At 42.6% G+C, this 19,436-nt stretch overlaps 1 protein-coding gene across 1 annotated transcript in view; it reads right to left on the bottom strand.

Annotated features, from left to right (window-relative positions):
* The window catches only part of MYH9 (myosin heavy chain 9), a 69,348-nt gene extending 49,930 nt beyond the window's left edge, over positions 1 to 19,418 (bottom strand). The window contains exons 1-2 of the mRNA XM_083836736.1: positions 19,276 to 19,418; positions 4,243 to 4,595 (exon numbers count right to left, since the gene is read on the bottom strand). Of these exons, the coding sequence (XP_083692862.1) occupies positions 4,243 to 4,575 (333 nt within the window). The 5' untranslated portion in view covers positions 4,576 to 4,595; positions 19,276 to 19,418. The remainder of the gene's footprint in view (positions 1 to 4,242; positions 4,596 to 19,275) is intronic.
* Between the last annotated feature and the right edge of the window lie 18 nt (positions 19,419 to 19,436).

The raw sequence follows: 19,436 nt of genomic DNA, 5'->3' as shown, positions 1-19,436 counted from the left end.
AAACATCTGGATATAAGAAGCTTTCTACAGCAACTTGCAATGCTACCAGAAGAGTACACTTGGCACTTTCTGTTGCTACCATCTCTTCTATTGTTTGCTCAATGAAGAGTGCTCTGATGTGGGTAAAGAGTTCTCCACAATGAGCACAGAAAGCAATCAGATTTAGCCTCTTTAGCTAGATAAAGGTAAGGACCAGACTATTGTGATAAGAAGGGTGAAAATAGCATCTACTACACAGTCTTATATCCAGAATTTCTAGGTGCTGGTTTAACCTCAGGCAATTAGCCCACTCTTCTCACACAGCTGATTCAGAATGAAAAAATGATTCACAACAAAAAAAATCTGATACAACTTTCACCCTACTTAAGGGGCTGTCTTTTTCTTTAATTTTTTTATTTTACTTTTTTTTTTTTTTATGAATTGAGGAAGATTTAAATAACTTAGAGAAAAGCATTTCTTTCCAAAATGGGAAGCTATTAAAGCTGGATGAAACCCTTTCACATAGGACTACAATTCCAGGAAGCTAAACTTCAGTTCAATTCTAATCGGGTTAGGTTTGAGATAGTGCTGGAAAGGAACTGTTTAAGAAGTTTGCAGAAACAGTCTTGGCAATGCTAGTTCCCTTAACTTCTGCCTCAGTTCTCCAACATAGCAGACCATGCTTTCATAGTACAAAATAGCAGCTGAAAGCCTGGGTCTTTCTTTCCTGATCTTTGACTACACTACTGGAAGACAGGGCACGAACAAGAGGTAGAAAGCAGTCTACTCTAGAGTACCACATTCACAGTTCATACAATATACCTTTTCCTTATTTTAGGATGGGAATAGCTTACATTGATAAAACTACAGGTTCTCTTCTAACACTTCATTTGACTCCACAGGAGACCAGATGTGAAAGCAGAAGAAAAGCAGTAGCAAGTGCTGCGGTAATATTCCACATGGAATTTAAAGTCTTTTCATCTGTATTTGTATGACTTTTTTGGCAATGTTTGCTGACAAAGGAGAAATGTCACTTTTCAAATACAAATGGTGTAAGGGTCTGGAAGCTGGACTGAAGCAGTCTGCTGGAACAGAGCAACAGTTCAGAAAAAGGAAGGCATTAATTTTGTCAGACTGATGAAGCAGGTTTGGAGGAAAACTCCATCACCTCCTGCCAGCTTCCACTTGCCAGGAGAAACACCTGAGGGAAGTTTCCTTGCAGTACAATGATCTCATCCAGACAGATGCATGAGAATATTTTTGTCCAATAAAGAGACAACTAACCAGCGCTGGGATAGGCAACTGAGGGAGGCCGCCGTGTCAAGACAGCTGGTCAAGCACGCTGACAGAGCTATGTATAGGAAGCAAATGAGTTACGTTGAGCAGAAGCTGTCGGTCCTACCAGGAGGAAGACAAGAGTCATCTTCATCTTATTAAAGCACAAGTAACGGCTTTTGTGCCTAAATACCTGAATTGAACCCAACACTCCAGTTGAAAGGCTAATCTATTATAAGCACAGCTGGCTTGGAGATGTGTATTTGTTTCAGACATTACTGGCTCAAAATAGAACTCTGGCATTAACTTAAAACTACTATTTCAAATGACACACTGGAGGGCCAAACAGGAACTACTTTTATTTTAACAGCTAAACTAGCTCTGAAGAGCTGAAAGGACCTTCTTCAGCATGGAACAAAGCTGACAGCATCAGAAAGGATATTTTCTAGCATCTGTTAACTTCAGTGACATAAGTGAAAGACTTAACGTTGAGTTTTGAGTTTCACACTGAATACCAATAAGGCAGCCGTGGTAGTTTAACGCAGAAGTTGAAAACGATCTTTTGATAAAAGCACTTGGAATGCAAAAGGTTAATATGAAAATCTGCCTATCAGCAAGTCATCTCAGCACGGAACCAATGAGCACACGGAAGTTGCAATTTGGTGTCACATTCAAGTTCTTAGCTCTTGAAATGCTTGACCCTCCCTGTGCAAAATTTCTCTGCACCAGCCACGAGATTTCCCCCTTCCTTTGGTAGAATGGGTAGACGGAAAAATTAAATTTGAGGAAAAAAGCACACAGGCCTGCTGCAAAGGAAGGCAGAAAGGCCAAGAACAGAACCCAATTATGTTTATGATCTTTCCATAGACCCTTATACTAGAGATATATCGCATGTACTATTTTCAAGAGGATTAATGATCCACCAACAGCCACTCCAATGAAAGTATTTTAAGCCTTCATGTTAATCTCCCGACTTGCTGAGAACTGCTGACAGGTAAGATCAGTCCGTTTCACAAGTGCACAGTTTTGTGCAACCTTTTTGGCAAGTCTAAGACTCTGTAATAGAGCGTTACTATTGTAAGTTTATATGAGTGGAGGGTGTAGGCTTCTTTTTTTTTTAATACTTCTTAAAATCTAACTAGAAGAACTCACTTTATTAGAGTCACAAACCATTTCTGAAGTTTTAGAGGATATATTACAAGATATGTGAAAGTTTATTGCATAGTGTGCAATAAACTTCAAGATGCTGTTGAGTTATTTTCAACTTATTACATAACCTAGCAATGTTTCCTGTTCTAAAAATGTTACACACATAATCTTGCACATCCTATTTCAACACAAGACCAAGATTCTTCCCTCTGACAACAGGTTTTGACCAATAGTCAAGAGTTATTCAGCTACACAGAATAACTAACTGCATCAGCCTCTAATCATGTTAAGTCTCAAAATTTTGAGATCAGACGGTAACTAAATTTGTATCAGCTTTGCACCTTTCAGATGTTCTCTGATGCTTTATGCAGCAGTTGTCTATACATCCTCATGCACTCTAGAAGAGCAGTGGTCACAGCACTAGACAGAATTTCTTCTAGTTTGTTCGCGTGTTCCCTAACTTGGAAGGCAACAGTTCAGAGGTTTCTACCTGAGGGTGAATTCCAGCTATGTAGTATCACAGATACCACCAGTCTCTGTTAGGGCAGAGGAGATCGTGTACAGCTTGCCTCATAAGATGACTAGGTAAATGACTAGATTCCTTTGGGCAAGATGAAGAAGTAGGCATTCAAAAAAAACACCCAAACATACAGAAAGGTAGAGCAGAAAGTTTTTATTTATGGTGCCTTTTCCATAGGAAAAAAAGAGGCAGCTTTTAGGCTTTGGAATCAAAATGAGGGGAAAAAAACACCTAGACATATTTTCATCTAGGACCTAATTAATATGCATGTTTATATATCAAAATCTTTCTTTAATACATTTTATTTTAATAGATTTTCTAATTTACTGTGAAAAAACAGTAATGCCTTTTTAATGCCTTAAAATATTGAATATCCGGCATTTCTACATCCCTCGGGATTTTACTTCAGGCAGATCCGTTTTAATTCTGTAAGCAGTGGGTAGTTCAAAAACAAATAAACCAAGAAACGCTGGTTCCTCTTTTAAGCAGCCACTGCATCCAAACTTTGTGTTACCATCAAGCTTATTACTCATTCTATGCCTGCAGAGTATTAATAAAGTAGAGGTTACCAGGACAGACGTCTGAGGCCACACAAAGAGGAAAATCAGAAGAAAACTGTAGAACCAGTCAAGGTTCCAAGTTCTTCTTCCCCACATTTCCCTATTTATTGCTTTTGGTATGCAGCAAAGCAGTTGTTGCATGCTTTAGAGGGTATGGCCTTTGGGCCCACGCATGGTATCTTTGTCATTTCCATGGCTGTAAGAAAAATCTCTGCTCTTCTCCATTTTGGGTGAAAAAAAATAAAGGAAGCATTTCCCATCTGTAAGCTCACATATGCCCATATGTCCCTTCTCTAGTAGCACATTCTGAGATCCAGAATTTTTGTAAAAAACAGCTTGGCATTAGCATTCTTTCCCACTGAAGCTCCAGACGTGGGAAAAAGCAACTCAGATGTTAGGTATATTAGGACCATGTTTTTATTATTTGATTCGGTTCAGACTTCCTGTTTACCACTTTCCAACTGCTCTCACTTCTTGGTAAAAGAAAGCTAGATGGCATTCAAAACATTCTGCAAATGAAGACGTTAAAATGTTAAAGACAGATTTACCACAGCATTCCTTGAAAGCTCCAACATTAACTAGAGAGGGATTGGCATAGTTTAGTGAAAAAATTTTAAGTAGAGGGAAGAAGCTAAGTCACATGAGAATTGCGTATAGTGGAAAGGAAAGGTTAACACACACTTTAAAAGCAAATTGATCACAGTAGGTTCTCATACTATGTAATCAAGAACTCTTACCCCCATGGAGAAGATTACTTACATAGATCAGTCCAGAGTAGTATCTCTCCTTCAAGTTGTGAAGCACGGAAGCCTCATTCAGGCACGTCAGCTCTGCCATATCTTCCACTTTAGAGAATTTGGGAGGGTTCATCTTCTGGATGTCATCCTTATTCACCTTCACTTTCTTCCCATTCTCTGCCAACTCCACGATGGCCTCATCTCCTACTTCTTCCTTCAGGCTAGCTGCCTCAAACCCATTCTTCTCTGAGGGAACCCATACCAGCTTCTTAGCTGCCCAGTCAGCCTGAGTCAGGGGGTTATTAATGATGTTTTTGTCCACGTAAAGGTACTTATCTGCATCTCTTTGCGCCATTTTGTTTTAGAATTGGGGACCTGCAACAGGAGAAAAAAAGAAAAGTGTTTTTAAAGCTTCAAGTTGCCTTGCAAATTCCTTGCAGACAGGCACATGCTAAGTACTCTGAGACCCTGGCTGTCAGAGCATGCCTCCCACTCCTTGAGTTTCATGTTAGTAAGCGCACTGGTAAGTTGTCAAACTTCCAATAAGGTCAAGGTTTTGCCTGCCAAGAGGATGTGAAAAAACAAACTAGCAAGCAGTTAAAGAAGAAAAAAACAACAACAAAACACTGACCGTTAAGCATTTGGAAGCCGTTATTTGGCAGAAGAAAGAAAGCACATTAAATGGCAAGCAACAAACAATTCATAAGATGTGCCAAGCATCAGATACTATGTCAGTAACTTTCAGGTAAGATTAGCCCGTCACTGTTCTACTTAGTAGAGCAGAAAAATCACCACAGAAGTTTAATTATCATTTTTACTTCTTTTCTCCTTCTTCTGATAAGCTGTGAATCAAAAAATCACAACTTCTTAGAAATGACATATTCCAGTCTAGACAATGCAAGAGAGACACGTTCCTCCTAAAAGACACCATCAGTAATCCTTTTCACCACCAGCTTAGTAGCAACACCCAGCCCACCAGCTGGTATCTCTTTCCTGGTCTATGTTCTGTAGTAAGATAGCTCAAGTCAGTAACAGAAAAAAAAAAAACTGTGGTCAGGAAACTTTACAGCCCAAAATCCTCCACAAAGAGCCTTCCATTTAGTACTTAGAAAGCTGTGGCTGGGTAGAAGATAGAGCTCCATCACCACGTGAAGAATATTTAAGCAGCATACTCAGAAAATGGCACCATAGATTTATTGCTTCATCAAAACCAGAGCACAACTGCCAGGGATTTTCCAGTTAATAAGACAACAACTTTATTGGTGCCATTCAGGAACCCTTTCAATCAAGAGACAGAACTGCGTTGCGTCAAGGCTCATTAACCATGTAACAACAGCCTCTTTACAAGGTCCCATAAACATTACTTCTTGGATCCTTCCTCGCAAATATATCAGCATCCTTAATATGTTTTTCATAACTTGGAGAGAAGCTAGAGTTCTTAAGCAAAGAAAGAACAGGAAATTAAAATCTCAATATTTGTGTCATAGAGGGCTGTCAGGAGCTACTGGGATAACTTTTCTACAGAACATACCCGTATTTACACACCAGCCTACAAATCAAACAGGTGAAGTCTGCCCATAGATAACTCCAACAAAAAGATATCGAGGGCAGAACAGAAGCCGGTCAACTCCTGAAACGTGTGTGAGACCAACAATAGATGCTGGGTCTCAGCATTCATAGGCAATGAAGCCAGAAAAGCATCAGCTGTAATAAAGATGGACACAAAATGCCCACACCAGTCATTTGTAAGCATGCAGGGAAATTCATTTCAACAAACATATCGCAGTAGGTGGTATGCAACTTTGTGCCAAATGCCATGGACAGCTGTATATTTACAGTCAAAAGTTCTTCAGCAAACAAAGAAAAAAAAACACTCTATAAGTAATTGCTTCCTTTAGCTTGAGTTTAAAATCTTTGTCTTAAGCCTTACAGGAAATGCCAAACAGCTATCCCACACTTTACCTCATCCTTCTTTCCCCAGAGGGTCACTGACACTTCCACCTCCACCACCACAATGGCGATTCTCAGAGCCACTCCACCTCCCTGGCTTTCCACATTTTTATTGAAAAAAATCCAGATTTGGATTGGTACGCATTGAAAAGACTTGCTGCAGGCAGAAGATGTAGCAATCAAGAGCTGATTGAAATGAAAAATCTAATTTGCCAAGAGAACCCCAGAACCAGACTACAGCAGCTAGCCTGACAATGTAAGTAGGAAATAGAGAAGGATAACAATTCAACAAAAGATGTCAAGAGTCCCTGAGAATGCAGAGTATCTTCTGCAGGTTGTGGCCAAAGGGTTAAAAAAAAAAAGAGGAGGAGGAAAAAAAGAAATAAGAATTCAATTGTGTTCAGAGTTGTATCAGGTTTGGCAAGGCAGCAGCTGTGCTCTACCCTCCATTACACAGTTTCCTGCCTATGCAACTCCCAAGAATCTAACCAGTTGCCTTTTTTGGCTATAATCAGGCAGGACACAGAGGCAGCATGCTTCAGCTCAATTCAGTTTCATCATTTCCTGAGGAATCCTAAGTAACCAGCCATCTGAAGTGTCCTGTGTTACACTCAAACACAGTCCTCACCCCCTGGCTGTTAAGAGTCCATGCAGCCAACAAATGTTGGTGATTTGTTCTGGGATAAAGCTCTTTATGGATGTCGGATAAATTAGACCACAAGAAATCTTTCAAGGGGTATCCCCAGCCAGTTCTAGATCCTAAGAACTAAGGAATGATGGTAGCTACAGAGATTAGTCAAATCATTTACAGGAGGAGACCCCCTGAATTATCCCCCTCCTCCCCCCCCCAAAAAAAAACCAACCTGAATTATCTCAAAAACAGTAAGAGAGCATTCTTCAGCCCCTAAGGGATCACTCTGCAGCATCTACCCCTTTCTTCTTCCCAGGACCGAAAACAACAGCTAGCCAAGTAAGAAGACAAATGGCCTAACACGGCTGTTCTAAAATCTCCCCAAACACTAAGTTTCTTTTAGTGTCAGCGCTACTAAACAGTGGGGAGATTAAAAGAAAGCAGTCTGCACCTCAAACCTTAAACAGACTTGAGAACTACCCTGTGGCACGGCAGCAGAAAACAAGTTTTATTCTCACCACCTCAGACTGGTTTTCTATGCTCCAGGATGGAAGAATCCTCAGGTAGCAGATGTAAGAAGCCGGAGGATCACGCTGAGATAACCTGCTATTACAGCTATCCTCAAGGCTGACTTCTACCCCACAGGGCCTCTAAACTAGCAATACCACAAACCAACCATTCATTTGCCTCGTCCACAAGATCAGCACCAACGGAGGAATCAGATTCAGCAAGTTCTGTCTCGTGGTCTCCAAAACTTATCCTCCTAGTTTGGGCCACGTGTCACTGGGTACTTCTAAGGACTCCGTAAGCAACAGTTGATCCAGTAAACACCTGCAGCTGACAACAACCCTCTTTTAAATACAAGTTGTTACCATTTTAGGAACAAATTAGGAAGCAATTTGTTTGCCTAGGAGGTTGCATTTTGGGTGTAAATAATTGTATGGGGCAAGGACATTTATCTTCACATGGCTATTGTGCAACCGTCAGATGAGAGTACTGTTAACATTATTTTTAATGCAATACCATTCTACAGGTAGCAGACAAAAAAAATACAGAAGGAAGACAGGTTATCCTTGTTTTGAGTTCAAATGCCTCCTTCCTAGTATTGTTTCCAAAAATGAAATACTAGAGTCACTTCCCTATTAACCCAGTGCGCTCCCTTAGTGTGCTTCCTAGCAGTCTGAAGAACAAGGTGGTCAAACAGTGCTGCTTTTCCCCCATTTCAGGTGCCCAAAGAGGCAATTAACGAGCTACAGAATTGCCCCAAAGAAGTCATACAGATGAAGGAAAAGTGATCCATACAGTCATGAATAAGAGGGGGCCAAGACATTATTTTCTAGTCCACCCTTTAAAAAAAGGAGAGAAACCTTTGTATATGCACTTCCCTGCAGATTCTTTTGAGATGAATAAACTAAATGGTGGCTTTACGTTGGGATGCTATGCATTCCCTTTGAACTAGGCAGAATTACCCCAAACCCTCATTTGAATTCATCATACGAATAGAAGTTTGCTTTAGACTTCCCCATAATTTCATACCTTTAAGGCTCAAATTACGAGACACTTCACACGCTCCTCTCCCTACTTAACGCATCAAGTGCTCCCCAAAAACCTAAACCTTGTCCAGCTTGGAAAGCCCTAAAAGCTGCCTCTGTTACAGGTCCTTTCCTTTGAGTTAGTGTTTTGCAACTGCTAAAAGCACTGAACGTTATCTGTTTGCAATTTAATTTTCCAGAACTATTTGTATTATCTCCCCACCCGCCCCCCCCTTCTTTACTCTGTCAGCGGCCACGGAATTGTTGTTTCTGGGACTGAGCCACTGCTCAATAGGATGAGCTCGTGCTAGGCCAAACTAGCAAGGTAAGGGCTGAAGTGGATGTAGAATTCCTAGTAAGAAGAGCTTTCATGGCAATAATTATAGCATCACACTTACTAGCAGCATCAGGGCACTAGGCAAGGAAAGGACCTGAAGTTCCCCAAACTGCTGGTGAAGTTGAGATAGCCATGCTGTCCTTTGTAGTTTCAGACTTTTCTTCAGGTGAGGGTGATGAAAAGAACGAACACTAAATAGCAACGCAAACACATTCGGGCTAAACCAAGTCAACTCCCTTTGTTTACACATCTCGCATTTTGAAGCATTTCAAGAACAAAGTCCCCATGTTCTTTTCCACGCTGCGTTACCTTTAGCGGGTTGTGACAGAATAGGCTACAACACAAAAAGCCCTTTCACAGCGTGAAGGAATGTACACCTCTTCTTCAGGCAAGACAAGACTTTTACACTAGGAAACTACAGCATTACCAGTCAGTTACGCTTCCAAACTTCGCTTGGTTGAAGAAGCTTGATTCTTTGTTAACACACAGCATTTTAAAATAATCCGACTTTGAGAAGAGGCTGGTGATTCAAGCTAAGTTTGGTCAGGAACATTCATCCGCCAGGAATCCCTGTTAATGTGCAATCCGAAGAGCTAATACTCGCGTTAGTTTTGCGAACTCAACTATTTCACTTTCCCCAGTCAGCTGAACACAGTTCACCAACAGAAACAGTTGCATTAAACGCAACTAGAAAGTACGGTAAGTAGACTTTTTTGGGCCAGGCTGACAACTGTGAGCACAAACCAACAGCAATAAAAAAAAGAACAAATCCCACCCCCGACTCGTTCCCTTGGATTCGCTAGGAAACTGTTCAGTTCTCGCCTGCTTAGGACATAGGAGACAGCCACTTCACAGCTCCCCTTGCCAAGACGTTGGAGGGAAAGGAAACTGTGAAGTTTGCTAGCACCAACTACTCTGCTTGTTAGGTGACACCTAGACAAAAACCCGAGTCTGAATCACTGTGGGTGAGAAACGAATCTCAGCGGGGAGGAGAGGAAGGGAAGGGGGCACTGAGGGTCTGGCGGTATCTGCTCATTTCTCAGTCGCACTGTGACACACCAGGGCCCGATGCTTCTGAAAAAACTCCTCAGGGACCATGAATTTCAGCTAGCCCACTGGAGAATACATCAGGCAAGTTCACGAATTCACAGTTAGCGCTCCCTCAGATAGCCCCCTGAGCTGCAGAGGCATTCGGCTCCGCTCACCCTTTTTGTTCAGCACGCCGCGCTGCCACACTGACTCATTACTTCTAGTTCAGCTTTAGTTGGGATTCATAATGGTTGCTATTAGGCTTACTGTAGCTCGCTGCTTTCCTCCCGAGTCACATTCTGACGCACAGAATACATTGTTGAAAGACAAATTTCACAACTGCAATGCAGATTGCTGGCAATTATTGTTGCACATTCGGTTTGACTGTAGCGCTGCCCAGACTTGCCAGCTCCCCTGTTTATTCCTGTAAGCTGAACACAAGGTAGAGCGCTGAAGCGCTTTCTCTCTAAGCACAGGGCTCCAAGAATGCAGAAAGGAGGAATCCAGGTATCTCAAGCACCAGCAATACCCGTGTTACACAAGAGTGACCTACTGACCAGGCTGCACGTAAGACAGAAGGGAACCGAAGGGGATTCTTTCTTCCAGGTGGCCTAGAGGTAGCTGGCAGATATCAGAACAGCGAACGCAGAATAAACATTTCTCAATTTCTGCACATCCAGTTCTTTTCATCAGCTGTCAAGCACCACTCTCTGGTATGTATGAGGCAGCATTTGCACATTCTGCTATAACAGCTGACACAGGAGGTTTGCTCCGCAAAGCCAGGACTTTTCACGGCAAATTGCAAACACCACAAAGCCACACACAAGGAAGACACGGTCTTTACAAGCCAGCTTAGTCGTTGCCTTTTCTCTCCACCGTTCAAGTGGAGAACAAGATCAGACCCATGCTGCAAACAGGAGCTACCGGTGAAGTGCACAGAGATGTAACAGAAATCAATGCTAATCTGAAAAGGCTGGGCTTGGGTACCAAACGTTGGAAATGGGACAGCAGAGGTTTCACCACAGACTATATAAACACAGAAAAGGTCTTGGGCAACTGCACTGCATACTCTAAAGAAATTTAACCACTGCAGGTTATGGGCAAATATGGCCAAGCAAGGCTCCCTAACTAAGTTAACGCTACCTCGCATTTTAATGGCACCTTCTGACTTCAGTGAGGCACTGCCACATTACAAGGTACGTGGCACCAAGAGAGTTAATCAGTTTTAGCTGTTTAAACACCCCAAACGCGGGTTTAGGGAGGGGGAGGGCAGCCTTCTGTTAATTTCAAGTCCAGTCTTTAGCATGACAAAGCTAGGCTGGCTGCCACCCAACCCCATTCACTTTGAATAAATATTCAAAGTTTACAATCCTGCATAATACACTTTCTGCAACTGTTGTTTCTCATTAGCCTGTGTACAGTAAATGCCTTCTCAGCAGAGGAGAGAATTCCTCTTCCAGGGACAGTGTGCCCACAAGGAAAACATTCCAGGGGGAGAACACATTCTTGGTGACCACTCAGCAAAGTAATCCCACTTAAGGAGACAGCTGTAGTTCAGAAGACTGCAGCCCATCCCTGCTGTTCGGGCTGTTTTGCTGGCTGACTTGTTTTCAGGAGGCAGAATGGACTGCAAGAAGTTCTGAGCAGGCAGGCAGAATTCCCCAGGGACCCTGCAGGAGAGAGGGGGGAGAAACCTGGAAAGTTTCAGCCCGTCCTTGTTATCTCCAGGTCACTTTTCATCCCTTCCCTGATACTCTGATTTAAGGCTAGAAAGATATCTGCCAAGAGCTCTCGGGGGCACAAGGCAGATCCGCCAATGGACAGCTTGATATCAGCTAGCACCCCTATCATCTCTGTCAACTCCAGCTTTCATCGCAAGAGGGAACAAGGAATAAAATAATTACATCTAGTTAAAAGACAGGAGAGAAAAATACAGCTTTGGTCCAGTCTTTTGGAGACAAATATTTAAGCATGTGTGTGGCTAATATTATCAAGTTATCCTATCAAGCTATTCTAGTTGTTCTTGCTTCTTTTAACTAAGAACTTGCTTCGGTCTCAGCATCACTAATCGGGATTTTCTTCCAGCTCATATCAAAAAGAACCAAGAAATACTTCCAACACGCCCGGAAACCATTTCAAAAAGGGTTTCTTTCTGGAGAACCAACCTTCCCCAGACACCAACAGCCCAGCTTACTGTGCAAAACCATGCCTGTGTACAAACAGCCTTCTGCTATACCTCCTACTTCCTCGTTTCAAAGTCTGCTCCAGCAGTAACAGCAGCTATGGAGGTGGGAGGAGAAACCCTGCCACAGGTAAGTCTTCCACCTCTGCAGGGTCAAAGTTTGACAATCAACTCTTGTCGCTGGCAGGGAGTCATTAATTGGACCCACTTCTGCATACGAAGGTGATCTCGGAGGTGGGAGCAGGAAAACAGGGACTCTTTCTGGCCATGAGGACAGCAGCAACTCCCACGTGGCAAGCTGCATAGCCTCAGGCTTCAGGATGGGTAAGGAGGGCAGGCTAAGAACCGCCTCGCTGACCCTAACTATCAAGAGGATGGAAAGCTTTGAAACGCTGCGATTGCACCATTTCCCTCTTACAGCCAAGGTCTTGCACAGCTTCGTGGCTCCCTCCTTAGCTTTCCATCATAACCAGCGTCCTAGAGAGAGCCCTCTGAGGCAGCGGAGCGCCCAAGGAGCCCTGTATGCCTCAGCCTCACGCTCATTTTCTGGTTCGCTTGCTCTGTCCCTGACCTGTGCTTTCTTCCCTAAGCGTCAAATGCATCAATCTTTAAAAAGGACCAGTGCTAAGTGCCTCTTATTTTAGAATTCACCCGACTGTGCTCTCCTCCGTGGATCTTCTGAAGCACTGATCTTTGTATTAAAGGGCAAGAAAGGACTTTCATCTTTCTACATGAAGTGAAAGCAAGGGCAATCGAAGCAGGAACCTCATCTGAACTGTTACAATTATGGCTATAAGGAACAAAGATTTCTCCCTTCTAGCATTACGGGAAAATAGTTTTTACAGGAAAAAACTTATCCCATTCTCACTGGAGACTGACATTCATTGACATTCCACTCTCCCAGTACGAGGAGGCACATAGGGTTTGGAAGCTTCCACCAAAGTTCTGCTTTCTGTTGTAACAGGATAAAAAACAAGATGAGGAAACCCAACCACAGAGTATCAGAACTGTTTCATGCATTTCCACCATCATTAGCAACATTGTCCATGACCATACACACTATATACAGGACTGTAGTGGCTCAGGTCAATGCACTACATCCCCTTATCTACACAAGCAGGAGCTGAACCATTACTGCAGTTGTATTTCTTCCCCGATATAACTGGTATCACACCACGGGGTAATATTCATCAGTTAAATCTACATCAAGCTCTAAAAACTCAAATTACAGAACCCAAATCTATTAAGGACTAAGGTCTCTATACAGTTCTGCCCATTAAGAAAAACTTAGTATTTACCACATTAAAAAGACGAGCCCCCACTGTGCGAATTAAGATAAACTGATTATGCACATGTACAGCCAATGTTGTAAGGACAATGCGCACCCTCCTAATTCTTAGAAGTTACACCACTCTGTCTAACAAACAGACAATCCCACATTTAAAGGGAAACTATGACTACTAATGCATCTTCCTCTGCATGTTTGTGTGTATTTGTTTTACATTTCCCATCACACACTGCAGTAAACTGCAAGCTCAAGTTCATCTAAGCAAAACTCAGACTGGGGAAGGGCCACTAAAATAACTCAAAATATTTTTACTGTGAAACAAAAGGTCAAAGACTTCAGTATCTGCTATTAACATTCATACTGCAATTTGACCCAGAGGATGAAAGCCACATGATCTGGTTTGTCACAAACCCTAAGTCACAGTTTAAACAGTTTTTGTGCCTGTTACGTTAAGCCTAGTTCTACCTTATTTTGCACTTACGCTCCTCGTTATGAAAACTCCCTTTGTCAGTAAGATCAGACATGCCTACGTGAAATGTGACAGTGTCAGTTATCTATGTACTTATTATTGTAAATATTCCACCATATACCTGGATCCATATACACATATTCATGTATTTAAACAATTCTGTAAAGTCTGAATACATTTTACTTGATGTCAGACAGCAGCAGAAACAAAGGCATCTGAACATCTAGGAAGAATAAGATATTAAGTGGTATTTTGCAAATGTATCACATTCCACTTACACCAACAATTGTTTTTCTTGGGCTACTTTAGTTGTTTTTTGCTTGTAAATTTAACTAAGATTGTTTTCTAGATGAGATACCCACAATCAGTGATTTAGGAATTATATTGCCTGTTTCTGGATACCTTCACCATCAACATTTTGGATCTACCAAAATGCATGCCCTCAGATTTCTTTCACTAATTGAACAGTAAAACATACCACCAACACCCCAAAAAATGTACACAACCTCCTCTACATTTTAAACTATGAACAACTTAGCCAGAGCTGAAGCCAGAGTATTTTTCTTCATCCACAGAATAAAACCGTTAAAAGTCAATTTACCTCATGAAGTGCTTAGCTAACAACTTCTATATCCAGTTCATTCATACGACTTCAGATTTACATTCAGTACTTCTTGTCGAGTTCTCAAATTAAAGCATCGTATACTTAATCAAATATACTTAAGTGCTAATACAGACTATCAATTAAAATAATATGAAAAATGTACTCATGCTTTTCTTATAATAATCGATTGCATTGATTCTGAGCACAGCAAGACTGAAATCTCTTGCATTAAATGGCAGGTAGACCTACAGTGTAACAGTCCCTGCCAAAAAGAGCTTACTGTCTAAAGAGTTACCTACAAATTAATAAGCACGTTGTTTTAAGTCACGTTTGGAGAAAGAGACTGAAACCATTGAAATTAAGCTTTTGGTTGAAGTTTTGCTGTAGGTTCAGTTGGGTGTTTCCAATTTTTTTTTCTTGGATGTTTAGATCAAGCCTACATATGTCAGTAAGATTAGAGTTGAGTGTTGGACACATTTGACTTTGGTTAAAGTCAAATCTTCTATGCCTCCAACGTTGATTGAGGAGCCTAAATTCAAGTAAACTGGTGAAGTCTTGACCTTAAAAGAAAAACAGAGACAAATGTACTCTGATCACTACAAACAATAAAACGGGAAGTAAACTATTACAAGAGCATGCTTTAAATCTTGTATTTTAAACAGGAAGCTGCCCAACAGAAAAAAAAAAGATCTAGCTGCACAGGACTATCAAAGTTAAGCTGTAAGATTTCTCTAAACCTCTTTTTTTTTTTTTTTTTAAACAAGTTTGAACATCTACTTTGCTTTCATTCAAATCAGAACTCCAGTTCAGCGTTGAGGCATATATCACAATGGATTTCCTGCCGAGACTCATTAAAATGGTAGCTCTTGATGAATAGAAGTATTCATCAGTTACAGAGACTTTGATACACATTTCCAAGTTCAGTTTCCCTCCACATATATTGATTATTAGCTTGAGTTTGCTGAAATCACTCATCCATGTGGTTTTATTTACTACCCTCAGTAGAGTTAGTACACACGCATTAAGAGAAATTTAAACTTGTAGTCATGAAGACAAGAAGAATCCAAACCCTACGTACAAAACTCCAGAGGTATAAGTTTCATAAAGAGGTCACAGAGTCAAACCACAGTATGCAGTTATATTTCATTATTACTCTCTGCATCCAACAGCAATACATTTGTAGTACTTGTAAAAGAAATAACTCGCAGTAGACAAGTATGCTAGATCGATTTTACAGTTTCCTCTTTGCCATGTTTAAAAAGGACATGACTTCGCAGAGCTCGTTCCCGATGTACCATACAATGAATTCAATCATAGTTTCATTACTGGAAAACTGTAGACACTACTATTTCTTCAGACTTTTTAGGATGCTCAGAGAGGTGGGATACTGTTCCAAACACCAACGGACTGAATGGCCATTACCACAGGGACTAAACGCATTATATTGAATGAGACTGGGTTGGAGGCTGGTAAGAAGATGTTAAAGTGCTACAGTAACCTAGCGCAGCGAGACGAATCTCAGCTTTGAAATTATTACTTTAAGTACTCGGAACAAGTTCTCACAGCTGCAAAAAAAAAGTAAAGGGGATAAACCATAATTAAACACTGGCATGAAATTAAGATGAACTTGTAAACCAATGCATTTCATTTAGTTGGACAACACCCATTTGCATTAGCTTCCAGGGCAGGAGTTGCATTTGTGTTTTTTTTTTGTCTCATCATACTCTACTTAAATCAGGTTGCTCATTTCCATATCTTTTTACACTAGAAAACTCAATTAGAATCATGGTGTGCCTTAACTGAAAAGAAATTTAAGGTACAAGTTCACCAAGCCACCACTAAGAGCTAGAGCAATTGCCAGCACAAACAATGCTGCTGTAGGCAATCCTATGCTATTATAGTTTTGTTCCAACCCACAAAAGACTTAACGTCAGGCACACAATTTCTCTACTTAACATGCAAACAGCTGTGCCTCAATTACTAAGAAAACAAAGACTAAAAAGATATTTATACAAGAAATCAGAATGGATGTTAGAGGGCACTGGGTGCATTTTTCAATCAAACTAACAAAACCATTCACTCAGGATGAAAGTCCTGGACACCTTTTGGTAGATGTGAACCGACTCTGGGCCTCTAAAGTACACTTTAGTCATCAGTATGTTACCCAATAACCTGAGGTTACTAAGCAAAAAAGCAGATGCAGAACACAGGGGTGGGGGATAACACAACCTTAGCTTCGACTTCCCCTTTCGGTAAACGTTGCGTTAACCAGAAGGGTTCCTGTACCTCCAGTGGGTCCACTTACAACCTATCCCTATCAAAGCCACACCAATAGGTCGGCGACGTAAATCTGGACAAGACACGAGGCCTAGCGGTGGAAGCCAAAGATTCAGCCGATTTCCAAACCCTAAGGTACCAAGTAATTCCTTCCACCCAAAACAAAAGCAGAACTCCAGCATCAGCTGGGAAATCACAACGCTTCTGACAGTGCCCTCTCCCAGCTGCTCAGCACCCTGGGAGCAACAGGACAAAACCCGAACTTTGGGGTATTGGCAGACTACTTTCATCTCACGGAGCAACTGAAGTACTTTTTCATGAAGTTAGTAGCAGCCATGGCTATAAACATACTCTCCCTTGTACCTGAATGTGACTAACCCGTGAATTATTCATTATAACGCACATTTAATAGAGCATTTTTTAAGACCTGCCAAGGCAATAACGGTTCAAGTTCTCAGGACAGCTTTTTGCAGTACTAAACGTAAGTCTCAGCATTTGTACTAGAAATATTTGCAGTGCCAAATACTGCTGAGAAAAGTTTTAAGCACCTGTGGCATCTGACTCCTGTAGACACGGTTTTCAGCTCCAAAGCGAGTATTTGAGTCACCACCTGCTACACAGCTGAACACACCTTCACCCTCTGACAACTACAGTCATTATCTTATCACTCATTTAATACTGATTCACTTAAATTTGGGTATAGTTCTCTCAACTTAATGGCCCCAAAATTTTGTAAAACATATCAACAATCATCTAGAGAAAATAATGGAGTGGGGGGAACAGATTATTCTTTCTTCTTCTCTTAGGATGAAGATACCATCCTGGCATATTTTTTTTCTTGTGGGAATAACTTGGGGAAAAAAAAAGAAAACTCGGAACCATGGTAGAAATATCCTAATAACCTTTGGAAACAAAGTCCAATAAAAGGCCTTCAGTTTCTACACCCGTTCTTCTGAGACTGCCATAACGCAACAATTCAGTCATCCTGTTTATACAGAAACAGCCACGAGCTACCTGACTGAGCAAACTTCAGGGTCGAAGTCTCAAGACTCCAGGGAACTTCCAAAATCAGATCCTAACAATACAAATCAATCATCCAAGAGATGACGCCGTATTACAAGAACCACCACAAACTTCACCAGCTCGGTGCTGGTCATGCTCACTTTGAGGTGCCAAGCCAGGAAATATGACAAGATCTGATCACTACCAGTTTTGCAGTTATGTTAAAGCTACTGAAAATGTTGCCTGTCCACCTCCAGAAAGATAGCACATGCTGTGAATAAACGCGACCAATAAAGCCATAAGGAAGGGGTACACATCAATTTAGACAGTCCCACCTGACACAGAGTTCCACGGAGTCATGGCGTGATTTCACCCCGTTGTTATTTTTACAAGGTCAGATCAGCAATACAATCTTTATGCGTTTATACCATTTTGGTGGTTGTGATCAACAACTTCAAAACCCCTTTGTGCTACGAGCAGTTTCAGTAACGTTTATCAATTGCTCCCCTCCCCATTATAACTTTCAAGTTAACAAAAATATTTGCTTATCTCATTCCAGCTTCAGGAAGGAGAGCTACAGTTGCAGACAGTGCATCTGTGAGTCAATAAATATCTGCACCATGGTTTGCCATTTTTATTGGAATGCCACGGATAAGTGAACTTAGTCACATTGTTACCTAGTGACTAATTTCAAAAGCATCTTTACACAAGCAGTAACTGATTAGAGCGCTGTTATTTTGGAGTTAAAACTTTACCATATCGAGGCTTCCGGACAGAAGCCGTATACGAGAGTTAAGGACTTGCAATTTAACCTTTCAAGCCGTAGCTGAACAGCCTCCATGCATATTACCTTATATTTCTTTACAGCGTAGGGCAGAGGCACGGAAACCGGTCTGCAGAGCAAAGTCCATCTACTACAATCTCTCTCCAAGGATGAAGCACAAGTTCCCTACATATTACTTTGCAGATTACTCGGTTTCGAGCAGAGCTTTTCACTCAGGAAAAAAAGCTTACACTCTTGCAGAGGGATACAGAAGAAAAATTCATGGAAGAGCAAGGTTGAGGGGTAGAAATAGCGATTCTGGAGAAAACCAAGAGGACAGGGGTTGTAAGGAGGAAAAGGAAAGTGAGCTTAGCATTGAATGCACAGGGAGCTTCTGAAGCAACGCAGTTTGCTTGTGGGATATCCCGCTTGATTCCCAGAAGCACGGCGTTGCTTCCAAGCTCCTTTCACCCCAATTTAGGGGGACGAGGGGCAGACGAGGCGCAGCTCCCAGCGACGAAACCCGTGGGGTCCCCACCGCCCTGGGGGCGGCCCGGGGACCCTGGGGCTTTCCCCACCTTGCAGCCAGGTCTCGTAGGGCCCCCGGGACGAGGCGAGGGACCGCTCCCGGGGCCTGTCAGAGGCTGTGCCCGGGAACACGAGCTGCCTGCGAGCCCTTCTGCTGCAAGCTTCGTCTTGCCCTGTCACTCCCTCCTGCCCCGCGCAGAGGAAGAGGAGGGCTGGGGCGGAAGCCTGTCAGCCCTGACAGCTGCCCGGCGGCCCCATGTCCCCTGCCCGTTACCTCACCGAGAGGGGGAAAATGGAGGGAGGGAGGGAGGGGAAAAAGGCGACCGGGGGAAGGGCGGCGGGGATGGGGAAGGGGCATGCGGGGTGCCCGGGCAGACAAAGGGGGCACCGGGAGGGAAGGGGAAGGCGGAGGGGAGGGGAGGGGAAGGAAGGAAGGAAGGGGAAGGGAGCCCCCGTGCTTCACCTGAGGCAGGCGGAGTGCGGCAGGCGCCGAGGGAGTGTCGCGCTGCTGGCGCTGCCCGGCTGCTCCCGCAGGCACCGCGACCGCCGCTGGCTCAGCGGCACTGCCAGCCGCCCGCCCGCCGGGAGCCGCCCGCCGCGCCGAGGCACCGCCCCCGCCGCGGC

This window comes from Anser anser (assembly GCF_964211835.1).
Source record: "Anser anser genome assembly, chromosome: 1".
Lineage (NCBI taxonomy): Eukaryota > Metazoa > Chordata > Aves > Anseriformes > Anatidae > Anser > Anser anser.
The sequence above is the reverse complement of the archived record's forward strand: the minus strand, read 5'-3'. Positions and strand labels throughout refer to the sequence as shown.